The sequence below is a fragment of the Hylobates moloch genome, unplaced genomic scaffold (assembly GCF_009828535.3).
Source record: "Hylobates moloch isolate HMO894 unplaced genomic scaffold, HMol_V3 SCAFFOLD_18, whole genome shotgun sequence".
In the NCBI taxonomy this organism is placed as follows: domain Eukaryota; kingdom Metazoa; phylum Chordata; class Mammalia; order Primates; family Hylobatidae; genus Hylobates; species Hylobates moloch.
Window position 1 is genome coordinate 61,207,183 of NW_026652293.1, and position 25,747 is coordinate 61,232,929.

General features: G+C 56.8%; 2 protein-coding genes across 7 annotated transcripts; both read right to left on the bottom strand.

The window, feature by feature from the left end:
- Positions 1-1,833: 1,833 nt before the first annotated feature.
- On the bottom strand, positions 1,834-14,712 carry TRIM11 (tripartite motif containing 11). The gene is made up of 6 exons (XM_032136761.2): positions 14,290-14,712; positions 10,233-10,328; positions 9,140-9,370; positions 5,297-5,319; positions 5,104-5,204; positions 1,834-3,427 (listed from the first exon to the last, which is right to left on the bottom strand). The coding sequence occupies exons 1-6, from the start codon at positions 14,695-14,697 to the stop codon at positions 2,880-2,882; spliced, it is 1,407 nt and encodes a 468-aa protein (XP_031992652.1). The 5' UTR covers positions 14,698-14,712; the 3' UTR covers positions 1,834-2,879.
- Positions 14,713-15,043: 331 nt separating this feature from the next.
- Positions 15,044-24,937, bottom strand: TRIM17 (tripartite motif containing 17). Of its 6 annotated transcripts, none has more exons than XM_032136757.3 (8): positions 24,599-24,767; positions 22,672-23,105; positions 21,828-21,923; positions 19,025-19,255; positions 17,470-17,492; positions 17,254-17,357; positions 16,648-16,826; positions 15,044-15,183 (listed from the first exon to the last, which is right to left on the bottom strand). In XM_032136757.3, the coding sequence occupies exons 2-8, from the start codon at positions 23,098-23,100 to the stop codon at positions 15,163-15,165; spliced, it is 1,083 nt and encodes a 360-aa protein (XP_031992648.1). In that variant the 5' UTR covers positions 23,101-23,105; positions 24,599-24,767; the 3' UTR covers positions 15,044-15,162. The 6 variants fall into 6 exon arrangements, with proteins under 6 accessions (XP_031992648.1, XP_031992647.1, XP_031992650.1 ...); XM_032136756.3 differs by having other exon boundaries at positions 15,061-15,173; positions 24,599-24,768; XM_032136759.3 differs by lacking the exon at positions 15,044-15,183 and adding an exon at positions 15,539-15,615.
- Between the last annotated feature and the right edge of the window lie 810 nt (positions 24,938-25,747).

The following is a 25,747-nucleotide window of genomic DNA, read 5'->3' on the forward strand; positions in this document are numbered from 1 at the left end:
AGCTCTCAGAACATTGTGGGCACTCTGAGGGTGGCCAGCTACTGTCAGGTGGGCATGGCAGGTGTGGAGGAGAACATGCAATGGGTAGCCTGCACAACGACCCTGTTTTTGGACCATGCTTGACAGTGCACTGGCGATGTACTGTGCAGACCCCCAGACCTGGTCCCATTGCAGAGGGCCTAATCTCATTCATGAGGGCACCGCCTTCATGAACTAATTGCATCCCCAAAGCCCCATCTCCTCATAACATGAACTTGCGGTGAGGATTTCAACATATGAATTTGGGGGAACCTAAATATTTGGTCAACTGCAAGCTGCACACAGTGGGGCTCCCTGATAGTGCAGGACACAATTGTTCAGGCCGTTCACTGTCAGCCCCTCTGAGAGACCAGCTCCCTGCTCAGGGTCCTGCATGTTCCCATCATCTCTCCACTGCCTGGAAGCATGGGTGACACCCACAGGGTCCCAGCACTCAGCAGGGGGACATCCGGAAAGATGAGTCATGAAGTCTGCCCTTCTGTCATGGAGTGTGCAGCTTTACTTTACAGCTATGGCCAGAACTATCCTGGGTGCACACCTGTGGTCTCACCCACAAGGCTTCCCCCGGCTGTTACACCAGCCAGATGGGCTCTCCGCTCTTTGCTCAGGTGTATGGTCCTTATGTGGAGCTGCTGAAGGAATTGTTTTTTGAGATAACCTGGTAAATGTTTCCTGTGTTCCACTGTGCTTCACTACAGTCTCCTGAATATCATTTATTTAGTCATTCTCCCATTCTTGTCTTTTTTTTGGTAGGGGGATGGGTGGCATTACATAATACCATGTTGAACAAGATCAGCAATTTTAAGGTGGCGGGGGCTGCCTCACTCCAGGAGGCACAAACGCAGCAGCCGGAGTCTTCAATTGGAGGGAAGCCCTGGACACAGCCGCTTGGAAACAGGCTACGGCAATACTCACCCCACCAGGCCTGGTGGCTCAGCCTGAAATCCCAGCACTTTGGAGGCCAAGGCAGGTAGATCGCTTGAGCCCAGGAGTTTGAGACCAGCCTGGGCAATAGTGAGATTCCCACCTCTCAAAAAAAAAAAAAAAAAAATTAGCTGGGTATGATGGTGTGCGCCTGTAGTCCCTCCCAGCTACTTGGGAGGCTGAGGCAGGAGGATCTCTTGAGCCCAGGAGTTCAATACCAGCTTGTGTAACATGGCAAAACCTCATCTTTACAAAAATTAGCTGGGCATGGCCCCATCTGCAGCGTGCACCTGTAGTCCCAGCTACCCGAAAGGCTGAGGTGTGAGGATCACCTGAGCCTGGGAAGTCGAGGCTGCAGTGAGTGAGCCGTGATTGCACCACTGCACTCCAGCCTGGGTGACCCTGTCTCAAAAAACAACAAACAAACAAACAAAAACCCCACCCCAACACAGAGAAATGCCCAGGCCCCTGGGTTCCACTCAGACTTCTCTTTGTTGCAGCTGAATGAAACTGCTGATCTTGTTCAACATGGTATTACATAATTCCCCCCGCCAGGCCCCTGCCAAAAAAAAGACAAGAATGGCAGAGTGACTGAATAAATGATATTCAGGAGACTCTACTCATTAAGCACAATGGAACACAGGAAACATTTACCAGGATATCTCAGAAAAACATTCCTGCAATAGCTCCACATAAGGAACATATATATTGAGCAAAGAAAGTGGAGAGCCCATCTGTGCCTGGGTGTGGGAAGTGGCTGCCCATCCCTTACTCTATCCGAGCTTCCCGCCTGCCCCATCAACAGCCTCTCTGGGGCTCTGCCCTCTGCTGGGCACAGTGGGGCACCCGCTATTGTCCCTGAACTAAGCAGGCACCAGCAGAATGACTTGTAGACAACAGCCAAAGTTTATTTAACGTGGGAATGCTTACAATAAATAAAGCAGAGGGGTAAAGAGAAACAGAACAGTACCTTGAGGACAAAGAAACCCCAAACCCAACACAAAAATCAACTCCTGCCTTCTTGTGTATGCCCCAGGCTCCGGGAAGCCACTGTTCCTCCCCAGGGTAGGCAGACTGCAAGGCCAGCGGCCAGCAGTGCACATCCCCAAGCAGCAGCTGGGACCCTGGGTCCTGAGGGGCCACTGGAGACCTGGGAAGCTTTTGCAAGGGCAAAACCCAATGGCCTCATGCTCATGAAAGCTTCAAGTCAGAACGTGGGCCTACAGAAGACATTTCTGGGCTCTGCTCTCTCCTCTAGGCCCACACACCTGCTGAACAGACATCTGTGCCCAGGCACCTCCCAGAAGCCCCTTTATTCTGGGACATCTACTCTCTGTTCCTGTCCTCACTGGCCCCTCCCATCATCTCTCTGAAGACTCTTATTATGGCTGCCTCCTAATCCTGCCAGAGCAGCCACACCCAGGACTGTGATGGGCTCTCACCCACTGTGGGGTCACAGACAGGCATGGGGCTGGCTCCCATCCCAGCTGCCTCCCCCAGCATCTTCAGAGGTGGGGTACACAAGACTTTCGGGTGGCTGGCAATGCTGCAGGAACTGTGCAGCTTAGGCGAACCCTGGATTCTGCAAGCCCCAGTGGAGCTTTCTCGGCTTCTGGAACCACGGGCCAGAGCTGCCAGGGTGACGGGGCTCCCAGCTTTGGTAAGGGCTGTTGGCATTAAGTGGCACCCGGTGGCTGGAGGGGTCTCCCAGGGAGGACGGAGCCTGCCCCACACCCTCCCACAGTTTCCTGGAGTGCTAGAATTGGGGTTCTCCCACGCAGGCTCAGAAAGGCACCAGGAGTTCCTCCTCTTTCTCAAAGGACACGCTCCCTCCTCCCAGGTCCTCCAAGTGGCCAAAATACTCAGTGGCCTGGAGGGGCAGGAGAGGCAACAGGACTCCTCCAGGAGGGCCCGAGTCACTGGGGAGCCAGGGTGTCCCCGGACCCACCTTTCGGCCGGCAGATAGTCATCGGGGTCGGGCTGCTGGACAGGGGCGAGAAGAGGGGCCGCAGTGTCCCCGAGAAGGGGATCTCGGGGAAGATGAAGAGCAGCGACCCATCGGTGGCGCTGTAGAAAGAGAGATGTCCGGCCTCATAGTCCAGAAAGATCCCCACGCGCCTGGGTGGGTCCCGGAGTGGAGCCAAGGCCCGTTCCGAGGAATTGTAATAGCTCCCTAGGAAGACCAGGATCCAGAAGCCGTTGCCCGCGGACAGCTCGCCCTTCTCCTTCCTGTTCACGTTCTCCCTGCACACCCCCAGGGCCCAGCTGGTGCGGTCCCCAACCTCCACCTCCCAGTAGTGGCGGCCTGAGGTGAAGCGCTCCTGGCCCAGCACACAGGGGCCGGGGTCGAAGCGCTCCGGGCTGTCCGGCAGGGCCTGCCGCAGGTCCCCCCGCTGCACGCTCCGCCTGTCTTCAGACAGGATCAGCTCAGGGTTGGCGGTGTCCGGGTCCAAGGTCACGTCCCCTGCAGAGAGAGGCCCAAGGTCACCCAGGCACAGCCACAGGCAAGCTGGGGCCACCTGCCCATGTCCTGGGCACGTGGGTACGATCCTCCCAGTCGGATGGCCTGGCTCTCTGCCCCGGAGTCCTGTAGCCTCACAACCTCCTGGAGTAACTGTCTCCAAGTGGACATCCTCTCCCCACCTAGCTACGTCCAATTGCAACTTACAATGTCCTAGAAATTGGTCCATGTTTTGCCTTCAGATATCAAGAGGGAATCTTGGTTGCTTTTTTTTTTTTTTTTTTTTAAGAGGCAGGGTCTTGCTCTGTGGCCCCAGGCTGCAGTGCAGTGGTGCGATCATGGCTCACTGCAGCCTTGATCTCCTGGGCTCAAATGATCCTCCCGCCTCAGCCTCCCAAGCTGCTGGGATTACAGGCGTGTGCCACCATGGCTGGCTCATTTTTTTTATTTGTAGAGATGGGAGTCTTGCTATGTTTCCCGGGCTGGCCTTGAACTGATGGTCTCAAGCAATCCTCCCGCCTGAGCCTCTCAAAGTGCTGGGATTACAGATGTGAGCCAATGCATCCAGCCCGTTTTTTCTTTCAATCCCCAAATGAAGGATGTGAATTAGGGCAGCTATCCCAACCCTGACCACTCCGATTTCAGATCTATCCACCTCTGGAGGCCTGCACACAGTTCCTACACAACAGGCTCCTGACCTGCTAGCAAGAGCTGAGGATAGTACTTCCTTTGGGTGACTGTGATACAAGACTCAGATTTGGGTTTTGTCCCCAGTTCCTGGCACAGAGCTCAAAGAACCCTGGGAATTTCCTGAGTGATAGAAGCATCTTGTGTTATCATAAGATGCCCCTTTCCATCACACCTAAGTTGACGCCACTGCAGTGGCTGAGGTGGGGATCTGAGAGAGCCCAGCGTAGGGCCAGCCACCAGAAAGACCAATCCTGTCAGTAGAGGGTGGGAACGCTCAGCCCCAGCCCCTGACCTCAGGAAGGGGAAAGGGGTCTGAGGTTGAGCCCCATCACCAATGACCAATGATTTAATCAATCATAACCATGTAATGGAACCTCCACAAAGACACCTAAACAGCTCTTGGGGCTCGGGGAGTTTCCAGGTTGGTGAGCACACTGAGGTGCTGGGAGGGTGCACCCAGGGAGGGCAGGGAAGCTCTGTGCCCTTCCCCAGGCTCTGCCCATGTGTCTCTTCCTGAGTGGTATCCTTCACAATAAACCAATAACAGTAAGTAAAGTGCTCTCCTGAGTTCCGTGGGCTATGCTAGCGAATGCTCACATCTGCAGAGGGGCTGAGGGAACAGAAGTATGGGCAGCCCCTGGAAGTTGTGACTGGCATCTGAAGTGGGGGCAGTCTTATGGGACTGAGCCCTTAATCTGTGGGGTCTGTATTAACTCCTGTAGTGTCAGCATTGGCAATTCTGTTCAATGCTGAATGGAATCCTTGGATACCCAATTCATTTCCAGAAGTTGAAGAATTGTTTGGTATGAAAATACCCACACAACTGATGTCAGAAGTATGAGCAGAGGACGTTTTCCCAACAACCCACCACCATGACACTGTGAGTTTGGAGCTGGCAGTGGCAGGGCACAGAACATGTGGCTGGCTGCCCAGGTCCTTGGCGGGTCCCCTCCTGGAGTCATCTCCCCACCTGGGGCCTCCACACCCACCTCGAAACCTCCGCAGAGTCTCTACCAGTCCCGGGACCCTGCACACGGTTCTCAGCTCCATAGGCACAACTTCTGGGGGCTGCAGCTTCACGTCCTGGACCCTAGAGGGGACAACCCAGGTGTTGTCGCCATGGCCAACAGCTGGGTCCCACCCCACTCCCTCCCGCTCCCCCAGGAGAGGCTGGGCTCGTACCTGCGCAGGGCATCCTTGATGTCCTATGTGGGGAGGAGAAACAGCACACTCGGTGTCAGTGACCATCGCCTGCTCCCGGAGTCCCCTCCCCGCCCCTGGAGCCTCGCCCCGTCCTCCTCTCCTACATTTGAGCCTCAGGCAGCAAAAACACACACAGGGGGCCATAAACCACCTGCAGCAAGGCTCAGACACACAGGAATGCTGGACAGAGGCTCTGGCATGTGTGCCAGGAGGCATCACCAATGGGGTGCAGCCCAGCCCTGCGGACCAAGCCCCACTTCTGCCTGACACTTGGATGTAGGGCATCTGGCTGTCAGCTCACTCACCCAGAGCCCCAAGTGGGCGCCCCTGGGTGCCAAGGACAGGACAGGCATGCATCCCAGCCTTCAGCGTAGGGGTGCCTCCACCCCAGCCGGAGTCCAACACTGCGGTTGCACTGCTCCCTCTCCCACCTCCGCCTGCCTTGCGGGCTCCCAGCTCAGCCCCACTCCTGGGCGTGCGTTCTTCCTGTGTCACTGCCTGATACATGATAGCATCTGACTCCATGTTAGGGCCCAAATTGTGTCCATCCCGCCAAATCCGTATGTTGAAGCCAGAAACTTCAGGACTTCAGAACTTGACTATTAGAAAAAAGGGCTTTAAAAGAGGAAATCATAGTAAAATGAGGCCATTAGGTGGGCTGCAATCCAAAATAACTTGAGTCTCATAAGAAGGGGCGACTAGGGCACAGACACCCACAGAGGGAAGACCCTGTGAGGATACAGGGAAGAAAAGGCATCTACAGGCCCAAGAGAGAGGCCTCAGGGGGAACCAGCTTTGATCTCAGTCTTCCAGTGTGCAGGACTGGGAGACAATCAGTCTCTGCTGGGGAAGCCTCCTGGCAGGTGGTACTCAACGTGGCAGCCCGAGTTGGCATGATACACCCAGGTATTGGAATATCAGCTCCTAGGAGGCATGGTCTTGTATCTCTTAGAGCAGTCTTCAGTGCACTGCAGGGATTTAACTCACACTGTCAAATAGATGATCCCACACCATGTTCATTCTAACACACATGGTGCCAGCTACCAGGCCAGGATGCAGAGGTCAGTAAGACAGAATCCCAGACAAGGGTTTCCCTACATGTAGGAGAAATGGCAAAGGAAGATGTCCACATATACGGGTAGTTAATTCTGTCTAGGGGGACAACAACAAACTCTAGGCCCCAAAAATTTTTTAAAAAGGAGGCCAGCACTTTGCGAGGCCAAGGCAGGCAGATCACTTGAGTCCAGGAGTTCAAGACCAGCCTGGGCAACATAGCAAGGTCCCATCTCTAAAAAAAATTTAACAAATTAGCTGAGCTTGGTGGTGTGTGCCTACAGTCCCACCTACTCAGGAGGCTGAGGCGGAAGGATCGCTTGACCCCAGGACGTCGAGGCTGCAGTCATAATCACATCACTGTACTCCAGCCTGGGCAACAGAGTGAGACCCTGTCTCAATAAATAATTCATAAATAAATAAATAAAGAGGAGACTCTTGGTAGGGTTCTGAAGCCCAAGAAGAATTTGTTGGTAGACACAGGGGGAGTGTGCAGGGTGAGGAGGGGCATGCACAGGGCAGGGGCAGATGGTGCCGATGTGAGCAAGGCAGCTGGGAGCAGCTCCACCTTGGTTATTCTACCTGGGGTGGGCGGCCCACCCCGGTGTCATTTGGAAAACAGGTGGTGGCTGTCACCAGGCCGGGTGCAGGGGCGGCAGGAGAAGGGCTTAGGGGTAGAGGAGAACCTTGGCCTCGACGAGGGGGTTTGGTCTCTGGGCAGAACATGGGCCCTCCAGGCGCAGCACTGACTTGAACAAAACCACTCTGCGGCTACATGCAGGGCCTGCTGAAGGGGGCAGCCAGGATCCCAGAGTCCATAGCATCCAGGGCCCCAGAGTCCACAGCAGCCAGGGCCCCAGCGGGTGGATTCCTGGGAGTCACTCAAGCCCTTACCTCCACTGTGCAACCCCTGTCCATTCGGCCTGGGTGCTGGGAACCCGGGTTGGGTTCCCCAACCTAACTGGGGGCCAAGGGTACAAAGCCATCTCCACCTCTCCCTCTCAAACCAGCACACAGCTCACATCAACACAGAGCTGCTGGTGCTGCTCTCCTGCAACCCCCATGTGGGCAGACCCCCACAGCATGCAGGCCAGGGCAACTCTGTGCTGGCAGGTTGCGGGGACGGGAGGGACCTCCCTGAAGCCTTGTAGCCAGGCCAAACCTGGGCAGGGAGCTTGGCCAAGGCATGGACAGGTGGGCCACTGAGCGGGGTGAATGCAGATGGGTGTACGAGACCTAACACCCACCCACCCGCCCACATGCCACAATGTCTCAGCTGAAAGCTCAAATTGCATCTTCACACAAACCCTGTGGGTCCCCATTTCCAGGTCAACTCACCTTCCTTCTAAACCCTTCCTGGCTTCTCCAACACCTGTCCTCTCTGCCCTCCCTCAGGGCTCCTCCTCAGTCTTCTGGGTACCTCCCCAGCCTGAAATTTACTGACCACAGGACCCTCTCCTAACATTCCTCAGTCTTCCTACAGACGCTAGCCAAGCGTCCTTCCTGCTTCCCAGGCTCAAAGCCAGTTGATGTCCAACCTGATGCACACGGCACATGGAGTGGAGGAGCAGATGCTGCAGACTCAGAGGTAGGAGGTGGGAGGTGGGGGAAACTACCTACTGGGTACAATGTGCACCATTCGGGTGATGGCTACACTCTGACTGCACTTGTACCCCTTAAATCTACAAAAAAAAAAAAAAAAAAGAAAGAAAGAAAAAAAAATACAGAAAAAAGCTTACAACAGAAATGACAAACGAAACCAGGAGCCGGTGCCTGGACTGATGTTCTGCTGGGCTCCAGAGGCCGGCAGCAGGCCACCCCCTGTGCAAAGCCGTCCAGCCCACATCTGCAGCATTGTGGGCTCCACCTGGGTCTGGCAGCCCTGCCCCACCAGTGGCTGAATTCACTCACACACGGCTTCTCTCCTCTGTGGGAGCCAGAACTGCCCAGGGGCCCATTTCCCTCTGAATCTTGGGGCCCCTTGGGTCTACACCATGCTGGGCATGGAACGCATTCTCCATTTTGTGGGACAAACACCCAGCTGAACCCCACAGGAAGATGACAGCAGACACTCCCAGCCCACACGGGGCCTCTCAGCATGGGAGTGGCGTCAGTCCTCATCAGCACACGCTTGCCAAGCGGGGAGAGCTGACTCCAGGCCGCCTGACCTGCCACCAGGCCAGAGGCCAGGGCGCCCACTGGTTCCGGTTTGGGGGCGCACCAAGGAAAGCCCAGGCCCAGGGGGCCGGCTTGAGGAATGGAGCCCACACATGGGGAAAGACTCTTCTGGAAGCAGAGGAGGAGGAGACTGCCCCCCCATAATGGAGATGCATGGGGTGTGCCGGTGGGGCAAAGACAGAGTGAAGGGTGAGGACTTCCTGCTGGGGACACCATGGCGGGAGTCCTATGGGAGGCCCAAGGTGGTCCCAGTGAGCACACGCCCACTCTGCTGTGCCCACAGGGAACAGCAATGTCAGTCAGGCCGAGATGGAGTGACCTTACGTAAGCACTTAAGCAATACCACCTGTTTACATCTACAGAGGAAAATTGATTTTCCCTTTCTCGGCACATGGGTTTGGGGGTGGGACATCTGTCCTGCTGCTGACTCAGTGTTTCACAGGCAAGAGCCAGGCACATCCAGCCATGCCATTCACCTCTCAGCCCAGATAACCTCTCTGCCCCTGCTTCTTGCACTTTCTGGTTCTCCCTCCCCCAGTGTGGTCAGGCCATGCCCATGTGGCCACCATGGCTGCTCCCCACCCAGCTCACCTGCAGCAGCCCCAGTGCAGGCAGCTGGCAGCGGCCCTCGAGCTCGGCAATGAGCTCAGCTAGGTGGGCGCTCTGCTGGCCTAGGCGGGCTGCACCCTCCCGCAGCCGGGGCAGCACCTCCAGCTCCTCCTCCTCCAGCCTCTGCAGCAGCTGCTGTTCCTCCTCTGCCAGCAAACGGCGAAGACGCTCAAACTCGCCCAGCACGTTCTGCCGCTGGCTCTCCACCATCTTCTGTGGGGCCCAGGGAGAAGGATAGCTGAGGCCAGATCCCAGGCCCAGCCGGACCCCAAGTATGGTCAGACCCCAAGCCCACCCAGAGGCCTGGCCGCACCCAACCCCACCCCCGGGGCCTGCTAAACCCAAAGCACAGCACCAGGTATGGCAGGACCCCAAACCTACCACCTGGTGCTGGCCAGACCCCAAACCCACCTGTGGCACCTCCCAAACCCCAAATCCACCACTCAGGGACAGCCAAATCCCATTCTACCACGCAGGACTGGCTAGACCCCAAATCTAAATCCAGGGCCGACTAGATCCCAAATCCACTATCTAGACCCTCCCCAACTTCCAAATCCACCCCTTGGCTTAGTAGAACCCTGCATCTACCACCTGGAGCCAGCTGGACCACAAATCTACCACCCAGGGTCCCTCCTGACCTCCAAATTCTCCCCTGGGGCTGCCCAGATCCCAAATCCACCATCCAGGGCCTCCCAGACCCCAAATCTACCCCAGAGCTGGACAGATCCCAAATCTACTCCTCGGGATGGCTGAATACCACATCTATGACCTAGTCCCTCAAAACCTCCAAATTCACCTCCAGGGCCCAGACCCTAAATACACCTGAGAGTTGCCACCCAAGCATGCTGGATGGGGCCCTAGCGGTATGGCAGCTCACGCCCGCGACCTGGCAGGACAGGTGCACATGGGAAAGCACCAGCCCTTCAGTGGGCTGGGTGGGGCCAGGCTGAAGCAGTGACTGGTCCTGGGGCACCAAGGGCAAGTGTGCCTGGCCAGCATCGCCCCCTAGGGTCTCCTATACAGGACCTTCACCCCCTTCCCTGCCACCCAGGACCCTGGGAGCCCCAGCACCTGCCTGCCACAAGACGCAGGTCTCATCCGCCTGGGCTTGGAACAGCAACGCATCCTGCATCTGCTTCCGGAGGTGCTCCAGCGACTTCTCCAGCTTCGCCTGAGGGAGAGGCCAGGCAGGACCATGAGACATGAGTCCTGTCACAGAAGCCTGCCCTTTTGCACCTGACACCCTGTCCCCTCCTCAAAGACAATGGGGACAAACTGAAATCTGCCTGGTGAATGAGGGAACTCAATGCCCTCCAATGAGCGTGAGCCCTCATGGTAGGTGGGCAGCCTCTTGCCAGAGGCTGACAGCCCCAGCCACATTCTTTCCTTTTTCTCATATGGGGCGTTTCTAGTCCTTGACCTTGCTACCCTACCCTAGGACTCACCCCCCTTTGCAAAACTACCTCAAGGGTTCTGGCTGCTCACCCCATCTGTTCCCAAGCTGGCTCTCAAGGTGCTGAGCTCTCCTGTTCCCAAGCCAGTGTCTCCTCCTCCTCTTCCTTCTCACCTGCTGGCTCACATAAGGGCCTTGGGCCAAGCCTATGCTGGGGTCCAAAAATTCTGCCCTATGCCCCCACAAGTTCATAGGTTGAAATCCTAACGCCCAGTGTGATGACGTTAGGAGGCGGGGGCTTTGGGAGGTGACTAGGTCAGGAGGGCAGTGCTGCCACGATGGGATTAGTGTTATAAAGGAACCCTCGCCCCTTTCACCATATGAAGACGCAGTGAGAGGGCGTCATCTGTGAACCAGGAAGCGCCCTCACCAGACACCAAATCTGCCAGGGCTTGATCTTAGACTTCCAGCCTCCAGAGCTGTGAGTAGTATACATCTGCCATATGCAAACCATGGTGTTTTGGTAGGACAGTCAGCACGGACAGACATGCCTGGCTGCCCACCCCATCTTTTCTCCAAGCCACTCGGGATCTTGTGCATTTTCAGCTTCATCAGCCATCACTGTAATAAGCCCCAGGACGGATACACTTGCATTCTGCTTTCTTGGCCCTTAATTCTCATTCCCACAGTTCCTCATGCTGTGCGTACCAGGAAGCAGTGAGAATCCTATACACAAGCTCGCTGTACTGTGTGTGCTTGGGGTGCCCTGAACCCACTTCTTGAAGGGTCTGCTCACTTCCACCCCATCTGACACCCTTACCAGCAACGGGCCCTGTGCTGGCCACACCTCTTTGCTTCTCAGCCACCCCAAGTCTTGGCCCTCATCTCTGTCTATCCACGCTCTGGAAGGATGGAGGTGCTGGGAAGGTCCAGAAGCCTGCCCCGGTAGCAGAGCCAGGACTTCAGCCCAGCTGCCTGGCTCCAGGTCCTCACTTTGGTTCACCACTTGGCCTCGCAATTTGGGAAGACCGCCTGGCACCTCTGGAGCACCAAAGACATGTCCAACTGCTTTACTGTCTCTGCCTAGGCTCAGCTCTCATGTGAGCTACAAGAACCCCAAATGGGGGTCCCCGTCCCCAGGCCTCTCTCCTCACTGCTGCCGACCTGTTCCAGAAAACTCAGGCCTGGCCCCTGTGACCCCAACCCCACCTCAAACACTTGGCCCAGTGCCTCTCACTTCTCCCTCCATTCCTCAGTCCCTACATGACGTTTTCAGTTTTTTTTTTTTTTGAGACGGAGTCTTGCTCTGTCCCCTCAGCTGGAGTGCAATGGCATGATCTCGGCTCACTGCAACCTCTGCCTCCTGCGTTCAAGTGATTCTTCTGCCTCAGTCCTCTGAGTAGCTGGGATTACAGGTGCTGGCCACCACACCCAGCTAATTTTTGTATTTTTTGTACAGATGGGATTTCACCATGTTGGCCAGGGTGGTCTCAAACTCCTGACCTCAGGTGATCCGCCCACCTCGGCCTCCCAAATTGCTGGGATTACAGGCATCAGCCACCACACCTGGCCAACGTTTTCAGTTTTCAACACTAAGGTTACAAACAGCATTTGATCAGATGGAATAGGCTGTAAAGCAGCACAACGTACCCAGCATGGCAAAGATCCTGCATTTGGCCAGATCAGAACGGAAACCTCTTACCCTACGTGTCATCAGAACTGGGATGCTGGGGCTTGGTGCAGGCCTGGGATCTTCCCTGGCCTCCTCCTTCCTGTGGCAAACCCCCTCCTCACCCAAGTGCCATCTGACACACAACCCAGAGAGATCTGGGGGCCGTCTTCTCTCCCCCATGGTGCTGCTTCCTGGAACTGGAGCTTACTGGGACTTCCCTGTTTACCACCTCGCGGCAACCCAGCCGGGAGCTTGTTCAGCTGTCACGACCCCAGGTCAGGGCCAGGCAAGGAGTGAACCTGTCATGGAGCTAATGGACCCCAGCTCTGGCAAGTGGACACACAGCCCCATAGGTGGCACTGAGCTTTCTAGGCCCATGGGGGCAGGTAAAAGCAGTTTGCTGCAGTTAACATAACCTAGGCCCTAAGGCAGTGAAGAAGAACAGGATATGTCATCCCCAAATATACCACTGTGGTATAAGAATTATTCTGAGTAAAAGCAGATGCAGGAAGAGCTCTCTCTACTCCTATCTGCCTAAAAGTAGGGTATTCATTCCCCATGAGAAAGGCACCCTCCCTCTACCAGGAAGAGGAGGGCACTCTAATCCCGGGAGATGATTCTGCCTAAACAGACCTTACTACAATGACCATTATCTTGTGTTAGTTCTTCCCATCTATTTCCTAGTCACTTCCCCACAATTTATCAGTCCTAGACGCCCAATCCCACTTCTGTGTCCAGTCACTTCTCCACAATTTACAAACCTTTGCTGAAATACGCTTTTCTATGAAGTTCTTGTGCATGTGAAACTTAAAATATTAATCAAATTGTACGATTTTTTTTCCCGTTAATTTGTCTTGTGCCAGTTTAATTTGCAGCCCCCAGCCCCTGAACCTAACAGGGTAGAGGGAAATTTTTCTCTTCACCTGCAAAAGAAAGGGTTAAGTGCTATCCCATGAAACTATATTGGGTCAACTCTATAGAGCTACTGGGCACTCTCTGCACCCATTGGGGTAATTGGTGTCAGAAGGGTAATTCTGCTGGGCTAACATGTTTGAGGTATAGACATTCCTGCATGGGCAAAGAAAGAAAAACCAAATGAATCCGTGTCTGAACAAGCCCACGGATATGGCTCTAAACCACCTTTCTGCTAAAATCCAAAGCAGAAGGGGACAGATTCAGATTTATTCTAGTATCCCAGAAGTTTGCTCTGTGATAGGGACAGACCAAGCTCAGTACTGATTCTAACACTGGCTTAACTGCTCATCTGGCACACACAAGTGACCATGATGCAACACATAAAGTGCAATCAAGAAAGCTCCAAAGATGCTGCCATCTGCCCCACACATGGGCTCCCAGGAGCACACCTGCAGCCGGTCAGCGAGGAAAGACGACAGCGGGAGAGAGCGCAGGCCAGGGAACGTGTGCCCCAGGCCGTTCAGCTCGGGGTTTGTTTGGGTTTTAAGCAGCAAGACAAGGGGAGAACAGGCGGGCTGAGCCCTGGCATCTCAGATGGCAGAGATGGCTTCCAGTATCCCACCCAGAAATGCAGGGCAGCCCTGGAGGGGAGGTTAGAGAGGAAACGACTGTGTCTCCCTCATCCTGCCCAGTCTGGGGCTTTCCCAGGACTTAAGTACTGACCTGCTAACACAGTCCCTGCAGGGAGTCCATCTAGGATCGGCCACCTCTGCGGTTCTCCCACTTTCCTCTGATTCCGGCTCCTTTCTGGCCAGTGTATGGCCACATTTTCCTTGCCCCCACTCCACCACCTTCCACCTTCCTCTCTTAGCCTCTATCTATGGGAGGTACGCCCCTCACCCCCGAGAGCAGGGTCTCATTGGCGGCCAGCGCCCCAGCCTCAAGGGGCCTGCTTGAAACAGGCTGTGTCATGAGCCCCCACAGCCACCCTGCACGACACCCCCCTCACAGGCCCACGGCAGGCTGCATCCTGAGCTCCCCGCCCTAGACAGACATACATTACTCCCGGAGCAGTCCCCCAAACCTCCCGCCCAGGCCTCCCCAGTCCCCGGCTCCCCGACGCCCCTGCGCGCCACCCCGGCCCAGGCGCACCTTGAGGTCTTCGGCCGCGTCCTGCAGCGGCCGGACGCGGTGCGCCCAGTGCTCCCCGGAGCGCTCGCAGGCCGCACACAGGAGGCGCAGCTCGTCCCCACAGAAGGCGGCCAGTGGCTCGCGGTGCGCGGGGCACACGCCCTGCGGGACCGGCGACGGCGGGTGCAGGCGCCGCGCCATCTCGGCCATCTTAGCAAGCGGGCGGTTGGGCCGCAGGTTCCTCTGCGGGGACAGCTCGCGGCACTCGGGGCACGCGTACGGGCCCTCGGGCTGGCCCCAGCAGCGCCGGATGCACTCGCGGCAGAAGTTGTGGCCGCAGTCGGTCATCACCGGATCCGTGAAGTAGTCGAGGCAGATGGCGCAGGTGGCCTCCTCCTGGAGGTTGGTGGACAGGTCGGGGGCGGCCATAGCGCGGACCGAGGGGAGGAAGGCGGTACTGTCCGCGGGGCGGCGGCGGGCGGGCGGACTTGGGAGCTCGCGGGGACGCGGGGTATCCGGGTGCGGTGGCGCAGGCTCGGGCACTCCGGGGCGCGAGGCTCGGGACTCCCGGGTGTTCGGGCTCCGTGGCGCGGGGACTCCAGGGCGCAGGACTCTGGGTTTCGGTAGCGGGGGGCGCGTAGGCTCCCGGGCGCTCGAGGGACACGGGACGTAGGGATCCCGGATGCCGGCAGGAAGAGGAGCCGAGGCGGAAGCAGGAAGCGACTGGGTGGGTTTTGTGTGTTTTTTTTTTTTTTTTTTTTTTTTTTTGGAACAACCCGCTTTTGCCTTCGATTGGCCGCTGCCCGTCACGCGGCCCGCGGGCGGGACGGAATTGGAGAGCTTTCACTTGCTGACCTGGCGTCCCCGCCGCTCCAGTTCGTGTGGCCAGGTCTTTTACCGCTGACCTGGGGAGGACTTAGGTGCAGGGGAGGTATGGAGCAGGAGGCAGGGCAAGGAGGGATGGGGGCTCAGGGCGGGGCACGCGGAAGCAACTGCGAGGACTAAGGGAGCCCGCGGCCTGGGGCATTGGAGCCCCTCGCCATACCCCTAGTGCGTCCTCACCCCCTCAGCCCGTGCTTCCCAGGGCCGGTATCCTCGGAAGGCCCAGCCCTCACAGCCTTGGCAGGCCAAGGTCAGAATGATTGGAGTTGGGGGATGGGACGGGGGTATCCCTCCAGGACCAGCTCTCCAGGAGGCCCACATTCTCTCTGCGGGAACCACTCCAAAGGGGCACGCTGTTCCAGGCAGCCCCTCGCGCAGACACTCCGGCTTTGTCGAGGTAGGAGTAGGCTAACCCCGGAATTCTGCCGCGCTAGTGACTGACACAGGCTGTTAAAGTGCTTGACCCTGCAGGGGTGGGTGGGGGAGTTCCTTGGAAAAGGTTAGGGCGCTGTGGAAAGGAGGCCCCTACATAAATCCTAACCTCTTTGGGATTTTGCCCCTGCTTGTGCAACTTTGGGGGTCGAACGGGATGGGGGTGGGCAGCTCTGAGGCTTTTTAGGGGTTCAGCCTTTCCCATTTTCCCCCTTCGAAGGACCCAATAGGGTGCATAGGACATTTCCACGGGCAACCTGGGACCATCCCTGACACAACAACCTAACCACCCCCGCTCCTCCCGCGTATAGGATATTTCTACTTCTTTGACAGTGTAACCTAAACCCCTGGGGGGGCTGGGAGCCACAGATTCCTGTCATTCCAAAGTGGGGGTGGGGGCATGGCTAAAGAAAACGTGACCACGCTGTTCCTGGTGTGTAGGTATGGATTTAGAAATCGGTCCACTCAGAACGCAGGGGCTTTCAAAAGTTTCCTCTAGGAAGCGTCTGTCAGTATACCCTCTTAATGTTTGACAGTTCTAATCACAATTATATTTAGACTTTGAGAAACCCCCCTGTGTGTCTAATGGCTGCCAGCGTGATGCCAGAGAACCCTGGCAGGTGGCCTGCAGTAAGCAGAAGGCCTGCACCTTCTGCAGAGCCAGGGGCAGTGCCAGAGTCCCCTGGCCTGTGTCTACCCTTTCACCCACATGGTCACGGTGGAGATGACCATCTGACCAGATTTCGGAGCCCCCAGGCAGAAGAAAGGCTGCAGGGGGCCCGGGAAGGCGGCCTGGGAGTAGGTGTGCAGGTGGGACCCATCGCTTACACTGTAGAAGGACACCTCCCCAGCCTCAAAGTCCAGGAAGATGCCCACGTGGCTGGGAGGCTCCATCAGCATGACCGGGGTCAGGGCAGACAAGGTGGATAAGTACTTGGTCCCCTTGGACAGCTGCACCACCCAGAAGCCGTTTTCGGGGCACTTGGGGACCCTGTCTTTCCGGCTCACGTTGTCTCTGCACACACCCAGGGCCCACAGCGCATCCCCGGTGATGTTCATGCCCACCTCCCAGTAGTGCCTCCCAGAGGAGAAGGTCGTCTGGCCCACAGCACAGGGGTAAGCCACAAATCGGTCCTTGCTGCAGAACCCGCTGCCCTCTGGCGAAGAGCTGAGGTAGCGCCTCTGGCGGCTCTCATACAGGAGGAGGTAGGGGTATGCGGAGGTGGCATCAGGCACCACATCCTCTGTAGATGGGCGTGGTGGTGGAGAGATGGGGAGAGGTGCAGGGCATTCAGGGTCAAAGGTGGGAGCGCCCGGGCCCTAGCGGTGGATGTGGCCAAATGGTCCCCTAACTCCCCAGAGGCCTCCCCTGCTGTGAATCTTGGGGGAGGGGAGGCTTCCACACACCAACTGTGTGTGGGTATTGATGGCAATAAGGTACAGGGGGCTGGGCGGAGGGACCACTGGGAACTCAACAAGATTCTAATTCATGAATTAGAACCATCAGTAACGCCGCCCTACAAAGGCACAGTGAATATAGCCAGTGACCGTCACTAGGCAGTGCACTTGCAGACCCCCCCCCCCCACTGGTGGCTTCCAAGGCTAGGGGGTACAGTGGGGCATTGCCAAGAGATCCTGGGTCAGAGGTCCCGGCCCTGGGTGCCCACTTACCTAGAAAGCTTCTTAGCATTTCAATCTGTCCAGGAACTCTGCACACAGTCCTGGGTCTGGTTGGGGGGGCAACCTCTGGGCACTGCACACTCACGTTGTTCTTCCTCCGGTGGGCACGCACAGGGAGTCTTATTGACTCCCCTGGCCCCACAGTCTTATTGTCCCCCCCGCCCACCACTGCCACTGCCCCCGCGCCTGCCTGAGGGGACCGCATACCTGCTCAGGGGTTCCTTCATGTCCTGCAAAAGACAGGGACGGAGGGCGGGGAGTGAGCCAAGCTCCTGGCTCACCTCAATGTCCCTGCTCCCTTCTTGTCCGTGTCTTAGGGCAAGACCCATCCTGTCCCCTGGGCATTCCCTTCCCACAATTGAGCTTCATGGCACTCCTGAGCCTTCCCCACTGCCCTGGCTCCCACTACCATCAGATCCCCCAGTGCCTCACCTAAGCTGAGCTACGCTGTCAGCCCATGGTCACACGCCTGAGGTTCTGCAACTCAGGAGAGGTGGAAGGAGCCCCTCCGGGCAAGTGGCCACTCAACACTGACCCTCCTCTCCCATTTCAGGTGGCTGCAGCCCACCCAGCAGGAATGGGGTGGGGGCGCAATTGGGTGCAGTTTGGGGAGGGAGGGGGGTGGGTAACAGACTGAGCCACCTGGGGATTTTCTGTAGCCTCTTTAGGGATTCAGAGTTCCCTAAAGAGATCACTGTTTACTTCTCTGGTCTGGAAGCTACAAGGGACTTGTTTTCCAAAGGCCATATTTCTAGTTTCCAGAGCGTGACCCTAACTCTCGGCAGGGACTCTCATGCAGGTGACGCGCTTGGCCCTCTGCTCATAGAAGTACCCTTCTACCAGCTGTAGGGGCTTTTCCCCTCAGTTGGTCAGCAAACCAACGTAGTGGGTTATGAACAGGCTGCTTTGTTTTTCCTTTTCCTTTTTTTTTTTTTCCTAGATGTGATCTCACCATCACCCAGGCTGGAGTGCAGTGGCGCAGTAGCTCACTGCATCCTTGAACTCACGGGCTCAAGCAGTCTTCCTGCCTCAGCCTCCTGAGTCCTGGGACCACAGGCACACACCACCATGCCCTGCTAATAGGTTTAAGTTTTTGTAGAGATGGCGTCTCGTCAGCCGTAATCAAGCCCCCTCTCCAGGACCATGGCACACAGGCTGGTCCCAGCAGGCAGGCTGGCTGCTTCACCTCCCCACCGCCATTGCCATGCAACTCACTCCTGGGACAGTGCGCCTCCCCCACACCGAGACATGGAGTCCCTGTCCCAAAGCCGCACCTGGCTGCCAGGTGTCCCAAGCCACCTCTCTGGACTTGGAAGGAAATAGGGACACTGTCTCAGGTTGGAACCTGTAAGGGGCTGACTTGTGTCCCCACTAATTCACAGGTTGAAGCCCGAACCCTCAGGACCTCAGAATGTGACTGTTTGGAGATAGCATCTTTAAGGAGGGAGTTGAGGTCACTGGGGTGGGCCCTAATCCAGTCTGACTGGTGTCTTTATAGAAGGAGATGATTAGGACACAGACGTGCATAGAGAGATGATGCTGTGAGGACACGGGGAGGAGACAGCATCTTCAGGCCCAGGAGAGAGGCTCAGGAGGAACCAGGTCTGCCAGCACCTTGGCCTCAGCCACCCAGCCTCCAGGACTAGCAGACTGGGAGCTAACAGCCCTTTCCTGTTGGCTGCCTCTTCCCCAAGCCCAGTGCTCCCTGCCCATGCCTGTCAGAGCTCACATCCCGCCCTGCCTGCCAAGCCTACTGGCTCACCTGCAGCATCTGGAGGGGCCCCTGTGTGCTCCGCTCCTCCAGCTGCAGCAGCAGCAGCTCCAGGGAGTGGCTCTGCCGGTCCAGGCAAGCCACGTTCTCCCGGAGCCTGCTGGAGGTCTCCTCTTCTTCCCTCTCCAGAGCCTGGAGGAGCCTCTGCTTTTCTTCCACCAGGTAGAGGTGATTCTTCTCAAACTCCAGCACAATGCGTTCTCTCCGCTCCTTCACCTTGTTCTGCAGGAGTGGAGAAGCCCGGCATGTCGCCAGCAGGTGGCTCAGCTCCAGGGATGCTGGCACCTCACCCCAAGGCCCTGGTGACCCACAGATCACCAGCAACTGGAGCTTTAGCTGGGGACCAGGAACTGTGACAGAGGCCCCCACCCCTGCTATCCTGTGATACACTGAGTGTAACCCTCCGAGCCCCAAACTGCAACTTCTATACATCCGAACACCCATGCACCCTTGCTCTGAGGAGGTTCAGAATGTCCACCCCCAGATAAGCCTCTTGGGCATGTTAAACAAAATTGATGGGTGGCCATTGTTTTTTGTTTTGTTTTGTTTTGTTTGAGACAGGGTCTCGCTCAGTTGCCCAGGCTGGAGTGCAGTGGCACTTACTGCAACCTCGACCTCCTAGGCTCAAGTCATCTGAGTAGCTGGGACCACAGGCATGCACCACCACATCCAGCTAGTTTTTAAATTTTGTGTAGGGACAGGGTCTTGCTCTGTTGCCCAGGCTGGAGTGCAATGGCACAACCACAACTCACTGCAACTTTGACCTCCTGGCCTCAAGTGACCCTCCCACCTCAGCCTTCCAAGTAAGTGGGACGACAGACATGTGTCACCACCACCATGCCCAGCTGATTTTTAATTTTTTTGTAGAGACAGGGTCTTGCTATGTTGCCCAGGCTGGGGTTCAGTGGCACGATCATGGTTCACTGCTGTCTCGGACTCCTGGGCTCAAGTGATCCTCAGGGGCCACTGTTTTGAACTGGGCTACTGTGCTAGGTCCCAGAAGACCAGACCCAACCAGAATGGAGTCACTGGTGCTAATGAAACCAAGGGGTTCATTGATCAGGTCAGCCTGCCCTGATTGCTTTTTGTTATTTTGTTTTTCCTTTTTCCATGAAGCTGAAGGCCATGCCTCTGAACACTGACGCCCAACCTTCACTGGCTGCTTTACAGATAATATTCACAGGTCACCATGGGACTGGTCGTTTCAGGAATGTGGGGCAGCTCCTGTCCAGCTGAAACTGGTTGAGACCATCTGCCCTTCAAGTGGACCTGTCCCAGTGCCTGAGGTGGCCTTTTGATGTAAGAGGGCCAAAACTTCCAACCTCAGATCATGCTAAGGCTGCCATTTCTGGTACCTGTGTCCTGTGAAATGCCATGCACCCCGACAACACCTGCACAGAATGGGCCTGCTGGACCACCCTGCCTCTGTAGTTCATAAAGACTCCCAAGCTGTATCACTTGGGAGGCGGTTTTAAGAGCTGTTCTCCCTCCTCCTCACTCAGTGGCCTTGCAAATAAATCTTTTCTCTTAGCTGGATGCAGTGGCTAACACCTGTAATCCCAGTGCTTTGGGAGGCTGAGGCAGGAAGATAGTTTGAGCTCAGGAGTTCAAGGCCAGCCTGGGCAATAGCAAGACTCTGTCTCTACAAAAAAAAAAAAAAAAGCCGGTCTTGGTGGCAAGTGCCTGTAGTCCCAGCTACTCAGGAGGTTGAAGCAGGAGGATCACTTGAGTCCAGGAATTTGAGGCTGCAGTGAGCTATGATTGCATCACTGTGCTCCAGCCTGGGCCACAGAGCGACTCTGACTCAAGAAAAAAACAAAAAATAACAACAAAGATCTCTAAATCTGTTTTGATTTTGTATTTTGACAGGCATTAGGATTAGGGTAAACTAAAGGCTATTGAGAACCCGCAGAAGCAGGAAAACCTGTTTGCCTCTCCATTAGCTGCCTAAAAAATAAAGTGCCTGGCCTGGCGTGATGGCTCATGCCTGTAATCGCAGCACTTTGGGAGGCTGAGGTGGGCAGATCACCTGAGGTCAGGAGTTTGAGACCAGCCTGACCAACATGGTGAAACCCCATCTCTACTAAAAATACAAAAGTTAGTCGGGCATGGTGGTGGGCACCTGTAGTCCCAGCTGCTTGGGAGGCTGAGGCAGGAGAATTGCTTGAACCCGGGAGGCAGAGGTTGCAGTGAGCTGACACCGCACCATTGGATTCCAGCCTGGGCAACAAGAGTGAAACTCCATCTCAAAAAATATATAAAAATAAAAAAGTGCCCTTTCATGAAGGAAATTTCCAGTGGTCAAGGCATCTATACCAGGAAGAGAGTTCCAAAAACAACTCTTCACCTGAGACACTTGTTTAAATACTTAACCAACATCACCTGCCTCCCCAGCCCAGAGGCCTCCAAGCCCTATTCCTTTGTGGTGCTAACCTACGCCCCTGCCGTCTGGTTGCCTCCTTTGTGGTACTGAGCCCCCACCTTCTGGCTGCCTCCTTTGTGGTACTGAGCCCCTACCCTCTGGCTGCCTCTTTGAGTCTGATTTTTGAGGCCCCTTCTCTACACCCTATGTGTGCATCTGTAATTTAAAATTGCCTATTTATCTTTTTCCCTGCTGTTCATCTGTCTTAAGTCAGTTTCATTCTGAGGCCAGCCACAGAACCTAGAAGGGTAGAGGCAACTTTCTTCTTTTCCTGCTGCTGTGGCAGCATATCCCCATGGGCAGACACAGATGTGGAAATGCAGGAAGATGGAGCAGCAGCAGGAAAGGGACTGGACAGCCCTGGGCACCCACCTGCCACTCGGCTAAGCTCTGCTCCTCCCTGGCCTGCAGATTCCCTGCCCTGGTGATCTGCTCCTGAAGGTACTCCATGTCCTCCTCCAGCTTCAACTGTGGGACACACAAACCGCAGGATTTGGGATCAGCGATCTCCCCACCTCCTGCCTAGAGTCCAGTTGTGCTCGCTGAAACTGCACCCACCCCAGAGAACCTCCTCAGGAGGGGCAGGGGATCAAAATACATCACCCAGAATGTGCCACCTTGGATTATTTTGAGCTAAAGTCACTTAAAAAAGGGCAGGTGTAAGAATTGCTTTGACCCTCGGCCTTCCTAAGAGCAGAAGGCACAGCCACCATGCCAGAGAGGCCTGCCCTAGGCCAGGAGGAAAGCCATATTCTTAGCAAGGGCGGGAAAGCTGAAACCAGAGAAATGTGTGCAAAGGGACCCTGCTAAGCTAACCCTCATCCTCCTTAGGTACATGTTTGGCTCTAACATGCTTCTATGGGCCTCTGGCTCCTTGGGAGGGACTCCTGGGTCATGGAAAGCTTACAGGGAATGAATTTCAGTGCTTTGCTTCTGCTTATCTGTCTCAAATCAGCTTGGTTCTCAGAGCCACCCAAAATAAGAGAGGAGAGGTAAGATTTTGCAATGCCTGCATCATACAGTGTAGGCCCACATTGTCCCCAGGGACACCCCTCCCCAGCCACAGGCCACCTTGTCCCCTGGATGCCTCCTCCCCAGCCCCTGACTTGGGCCACTTTGTCCCTGGACACCTTCTCCCTCCCCCATGATCTGGGTCACCTTGTCCCCCTGGGTGCCTCCTCCCCGGCCCCTTGAGCTGGGCCCCGATGTGGCCCACCTTGTACCCCTGCACTGCCTCCTCCGCAGGCAGCACCCTGTGCAGCCGGTGCTCCCGGGACTCCCTGCACACCACACAGATGGGGCTCTGGTCCTCCTGGCAGAAAAGCTTGAGGGGCTCGTGGTGCTCGTGGCACAGGTCTTGCTTCTGCAGGCCAGGATGCTGCCGCACCATCTCGGCCACCTTGGTCAGCAGCCGGTTGGGCAGCAGGTTCCTCTGCGGGGACATCTGTCTGCACTCGGGGCAGGGGAAGGAGCCCTTCTGCTTCCGCCTCCCCTTCTTGCCCCGCGCCTTCTCCCAGCTCAGCTGGATGCATGCTCGGCAGAAGTTGTGGCCACAGGCGGTCATCACAGGGTCTGTGAAGTAATCCAGACAGATGGAGCACGTAGCTTCCTCCTGCAGCTTTCTGGCCAGTTCCACAGCCTCCATGGCTCCTGGGAGACACAAGGCAGGTTCCCGCTTGAGGGACGCTGGAGAGAGGTGGAGGGAGCAGCCCGATGCTCTGGGCACCCGGCAGTGTGCAACCTTCCTGTACAGCCTCCCTTTACAGAGGAGGGCTAGGAATGCAGTCCAGTTAGAGAGTCCAGAGTCATCATTTTTTTAGCCTTGTCAACAACAGACACAGATGCCTCCCCAGAAACTACACAGACCCTCCCTGACCAATGCTCGGCAGGCCCCTCCGCCTCTCCTCTCCACTGGGCCTGGACCCTACCTGTCCACTTCCGCCTGCTGCTGGCTACCCCCAGCTCCACATCTCATCAGTTCCTCCTCCCCGACCGACTGTTGCTGGCTAGGCCTTCAACCTGCCTTTCTGGAGAAGCCTGCTAGGTCAGCTTAGGGAGAAGCCCCTACCCTTGGGGCCTTCCCTTAATCACTTTCCATCCGCTGACCCTATCCAGATCCCCACTCCCACTCCCCCATACATCCCCAGCGGTCTTTGCTGGCGCAACTCTCCCATTGCAAGTAGCCTGCCTAAAGAGCCTTTCAAGTGTCAGAAGAATTTTTTCTTTAACAAAACCCTGTACACCAAAGGAAAAAGGGATGGGCTATCAGAGGAAAAAAGCTCTCTTCCATTCGGTAGTGAGGTGGGGTTCAGAAAAAACACGCGTGTGCATACACGCGCCCACAAGCACAAACGTGCATACATGCACAGAAGAACACCCATACACATACCCATGCATGTATACAAACGTGCATGTGCACACACGCACACCCACGCATACACACCACACAAATACACACAAACATGTACGCACAGAAACACGCATCCACAAACAGCACACACAGGCACAGATGCACATATCGGTAAACATGCATGTATGTACACACAGGTACACGTGCGCACACACGCACAGGCACACGAGCATGCACACAGCCGCCCCCTGCAATCTGAACACTCGCGACCCCACGCAGTGGAGATCTACAGCCTTTCGCCTACGCCACGGGGTTGCTATGGGGACCGAGTTGCAGAGGGAGTTGAAATCGCGTCTACACTGCAAGTACGATTCTCCCCTTCCGTTCTGCCATCGCCTAAAGCGAGGGCGTCTAGGGGTCTCAGACTTCCCGGGCTTTGTCCCACGTCCATTTTCTCGGAGCTTTCTGCACGCCAACCACCCGGCGCCAGCCCTCCCACTCCCCCCAAGAGCCCTAAGGGAGGCACCCAGCCCATCCTGACCGAAGCCGGGCAGGGCGGAAGCGGGCGTGGGGCTCTGGCTCTGGCTCTGGCTCTGGCTGCGGGGATGGTTGTCCTTCCCGCTCTGGTCCGCTAGGGTCCCGGTAGAGTTGAAGCGCGCTAGCCCCTCCAGGGACGCGGCGGCCGGCGGAGGCGGGAAGGCCGGGCGTTGGAGGGCGAGCAGGACCGGGTTAGGCCTAGGTCGCGGCCCAGGCGCCACAGGAGGGTGGCCTAGGCGGGGGGGCGGGTACTCACCGCGGGGGGTGCCCCGCACAGCGCCTAGCGCACCTGGCCGAGCGCTCGCTGCCGGGAAAGGCTGGGTCTGCCCCCACGAAGCCCAGGAGGCCGCGGCCCGGCCCGGGGCGTGGGGGCGTGTGGTCGGGCGGCCGAGGGGCTTTGTGGCGTCAGCGGGGGATGGGGGGCGGCGGGGGATGGGGGGCGGCGGGGGAGGGGAATGCTGGGCGAGGGAGTGAGCGGCGGCCGGGACTGGGGCGGCGCCTCTTAGGAGAGGTTGCGCGTGGCTTGGGGAAGGAAGGCGGCAGGGGGTGGGAGGCTCTGGATGAGCCGGGGACGGGCGCAGCGGGGAGCTTACTGGGCGGTGGGGGAGGATGTGGTCCACAGCCCAACGAAGGGAAGAGTCTGTTGGCCTGGGGTGGGACTTTTAGGGGAGGTTAAGGGAGTGTGGAGGGTGGGGAGTTGGGGGGTTACTTGGGGGTGGGGAGTGGAATGGGGACAGCTGGTGGGGCAAGGGGCGGGCGGGCGAGCGTCAGGGTGGGGGGAGTGGGATTGGAAGAGGCTTCTCAACCTGGGGTTGGGGCTGCGGGAGGGCACGCGAGCCCCAGGCTGGAGGGTTAGGTGAGAGGGGCTACGTTGGTCGGGGTAGGGGATGGAGAGGAGTTTGTGGGGGCTGGGTGGGGGCGAGGCAGCAGGAGCGAGTGCCGGTTGAGAAGCAATGAAGGGGGTCCCCAGGAGCAGCCAGTCAGCCCCCAGGTCTGCCCACATGGTGGGCAGTCAGCATCAGGCTGAGGGTACAGGGAGGGGCGTCCCAATCCTGTGGGCGGACCGGTTTGGAGGACCACCTGGCAGGTCAGGTCCCCTGGGGCGAGGGGGTACAGGGTGGGTCTTGCTGACACCCCAGGTGGTTTTGTTGCCAGACACAGGTCCTGATCCAGATCCCAAGAGAGGGTTTTGGATCTTGGGCAAGAAAGAATTCAGGGCAAATCCATAGAGTAAAGTGAAAGCAAGTTTATTAAGAAAGTAAAAGAATAAAGAGCAGCCCCTCCATGGGCAGACCAGCCCCAAGGGCTGCAGGTTGCCCATTTTTATGGCTATTTATTGATTATATGCTAAATAAGGGGTGGGGTATTCATGAGTTACCCAGGCAAGGGATGGGCAATTCCAGAA

Bases quoted from the DNA above. Each gene is read 5' to 3' on its own strand.
- TRIM17 (XM_032136753.2), bottom strand. From the start codon at position 23,100: ATGGAGGCTGTGGAACTGGCCAGAAAGCTGCAGGAGGAAGCTACGTGC. The intron at 21,924-22,671 runs GTGGGCCACATC...TGTGTCCCACAG, and splicing joins AGGCAGTGCAGGGGTACAAG to TTGAAGCTGGAGGAGGACAT. The intron at 17,493-19,024 runs GTGAGCCAGTAG...TGTCTTTTGCAG, and splicing joins GGCCCCTCCAGATGCTGCAG to GACATGAAGGAACCCCTGAG.
- TRIM11 (XM_032136761.2), bottom strand. From the start codon at position 14,697: ATGGCCGCCCCCGACCTGTCCACCAACCTCCAGGAGGAGGCCACCTGC. The intron at 9,371-10,232 runs GCAGGTGCTGGG...TGGGCCCCACAG, and splicing joins AGACCTGCGTCTTGTGGCAG to AAGATGGTGGAGAGCCAGCG. The intron at 5,320-9,139 runs GTGAGCTGGGTG...CTCCCCACATAG, and splicing joins CTGCACTGGGGCTGCTGCAG to GACATCAAGGATGCCCTGCG.